The following is a 2,709-nucleotide window of genomic DNA, read 5'->3' as shown; positions in this document are numbered from 1 at the left end:
AAATAATGCGATGCCATGACCACTTAATGTTGATAACCCAGGGCATGTATAGTAGCCCCATGTCAGCTAGAAGGCATGCTTACTTCACCCTTCAAGGTCTCAGAACCAGATTCTTTGCTTCAAAGTCAATGGACAGGTCTATGTCTCAACAGGCACAGTGGAATAGGTTGTGAGCTAAGCCACAAAAAGTCAATCAATAAACTGCATCTATAATATAATTGTGTTGTAGATTATATATGTAGAATAGTAGGAGCCCTGCAGGACACACTGCAGTTGATGGTTTTCATTATTATCTTTTTGTGTCGATGCACTGCAGAACAACAGATTAATGTTTTTTTCTTTTTTATTTCTATCTTGCAGAAAATGTGAAAAATAAGGAGGCTTATAATGGAATCTTCTGACATGATTTGATACTTTTTACTGTCTGTGAGAATTCCAAAGTAATGATGTACACTGAGAAAAGTAACTCGTCACTGTCCCACAAACCTGGCCAGAAGAAAACACGCCCCCCAGGACTCCCGTCACCGGCTCTCTGCTGTGCGTGTGGACTCTGCATCATGCTAGCTGGCATCAACATTACCTTGGTGGGGGCTTTTGCCTTTGGTACTTTCTTGCCAATAAACAACCCACCTATAATCATTGGACCCATCTTGCTTGTTGTAGCATTCACTTTTTTTGGGGCATGCTGCATATGCAGCCGTAGGCCACCTGCCCATGGGGCAAGAAAGTGCAAACCAGGCTCCAACATTGGCTTCATCAAACCTGGAAATGCTGCCTTTGAAATTGAAACCAGTGAACATACAGTGCAGGACACAACTGCAGTGCAGCTGAGCCCCACCAACTCTCCAGTGTCCTCAAGGAAATCCACCCCAGTTCATGAAAACGCCAAGGCTTGCAAACTCTTCACAATGGAAGCCAATGGGCCAGCAGCAAAATACTCTGCAGGAGGGGATTCTATACAACTTAATTTACCCAGAGACCCTGTTACATAGTACTTCAAAATGGAAATGAGCTCTCTTAATGATTCTTACAGGCAGTGCAATGGAAGTACTGCACTTGTGCTAAGGCACACCACTTGAGCATCCAGTTACAAGAGGGGACAGTTAGATGAACAACAGCAAGGAAAAACTAGTTGAACAACAGCAAAGAAAAATAAGAAAGAAATCTGCTTAGTAAACATATGGGTAATGTGTACAAACTACACATTTAACAAAGATTGAGAAACAATTGAACTAGAGGGACATTATTATGAATATAACATGTTTCACTTTCAATGTATTGTTTTCGTTTGATTAGACTGACCTTTGTTATGCTTGTATTTCTGTTGTTATAGTTCTGTACTGTGCTTCCTACCCATAAAAACATTTCCATCAGATCGGTCCGGATATCATCAAATTTCAGTCATGTATAAATGTGAAATCCTGGTTGGATCTTTCTATCACCTTGCCAAATCCAAATCTGAGAACTTTGATATAGTTAAAGTCAGGCTTTTCCAGCTGGTGTTAAGAGATTGTTCACTGATTACATTTTTTTTTAATTTATTGGTGATGAGGAGCTGCAAGCCCAGCTCTCCTGTCCCTATTAACCACCATCAATGGAGAGTCTCTGGGATGCCTCCTTCAATTCAGAAATATTTGTTGGCTGTTTTGTTCAATCTGTGTGGCTAGGTCAATAGTACCTTGCTTCTTGTTCCCAAGCCACCAATTCCTCAGCAGCTCTCCTTAATCCCATATTAAGATTTGATCTAAAAAATTAGCGCAAATGAAGAGATGCCGAACGTTCTCAAATTTATGCGGACAGTTTTTCCCCATTTTACAAACCTTTCCATTAGACCTTACTTGGAGATGGCAGTAATATCTATATAATGTAGGGTCCTCCATGTTTGCTTCAGTACAAATCTTAATGAATATGTTGTAAGAACCCTAGTGTAGATTAAAGAAGTTCACAGGCATCTCTTAAATTCTTCCAGAGGAATATTTGTTACTCAGATCATACCTGTCCTATCGCCCCTCTTTTAGAAACAGTGTCATCACGTGCTGATGGATATCGGCCATGAGTGGTTGGCTGAATGAACCACGATGTTCCATATTAAGTGTAGCCAGGGTCTAAATAATACAAAGTTGTACTTTTGTGGCACCGGTGAAAAACATTACCTAGAAAATGTGTTGTGCTGTTAACATGCACAAGTGTGGATGACAATATATAAATTAATGATGTTTATGTCAAAATTTTAACAACCATTTTCACAATTTCAGCTCACTGTGAGATTAACTCCTCTAATGATCATTATGGTGACACCACCACAACAGGAGGACTTCATTTTCCTTGAGATCATGCAATGCTACTTGTATAGCGAATATGCTAATCTGGATCCTGAAAAATGGCCTTAATTGTGAATCAGGTGAAATTAACATAATCATTTTGGAGTCTTATCACAGATTAGAGTGTAGTGTGCTATCGGCGATTTACGTAAATGCACATCGTCCAGCAAGTACATCGTAATTTATCATTTTCTATTAATAGGAAGTGTAGAACGAATCCTTTGTAGAAGTAGTGAGAGCAGGACACCAACTAAATTTGTTTTCGTTTGTGCTTTTGAAAATTGGAGCTAATTGCTCCTACTGATTTGCGACCTCAATGAAGCTGTCAAGGCATTGAAATTCAATTAATACTTATTGGATTTATACTGTACTCTTACTTTTGCCATCC

General features: G+C 39.4%; 1 protein-coding gene across 1 annotated transcript; it reads left to right on the top strand.

Moving 5' to 3' along the window:
- The first annotated feature begins 446 nt into the window (after positions 1-446).
- On the top strand, positions 447-992 carry TMEM275 (transmembrane protein 275). Its single transcript, XM_086925072.1, has one exon. The coding sequence runs from the start codon at positions 447-449 to the stop codon at positions 990-992; it is 546 nt and encodes a 181-aa protein (XP_086781198.1).
- Positions 993-2,709: the final 1,717 nt, after the last annotated feature.

The sequence above is a fragment of the Lissotriton vulgaris genome, chromosome 1_1, assembly GCF_964263255.1.
Source record: "Lissotriton vulgaris chromosome 1_1, aLisVul1.2, whole genome shotgun sequence".
NCBI classification, from domain to species: Eukaryota; Metazoa; Chordata; class Amphibia; order Caudata; family Salamandridae; genus Lissotriton; species Lissotriton vulgaris.
The sequence above is the reverse complement of the archived record's forward strand: the minus strand, read 5'-3'. Positions and strand labels throughout refer to the sequence as shown.

Coding starts and splice junctions, on each gene's coding strand:
- TMEM275 (XM_086925072.1), top strand. CDS start 447: ATGTACACTGAGAAAAGTAACTCGTCACTGTCCCACAAACCTGGCCAG.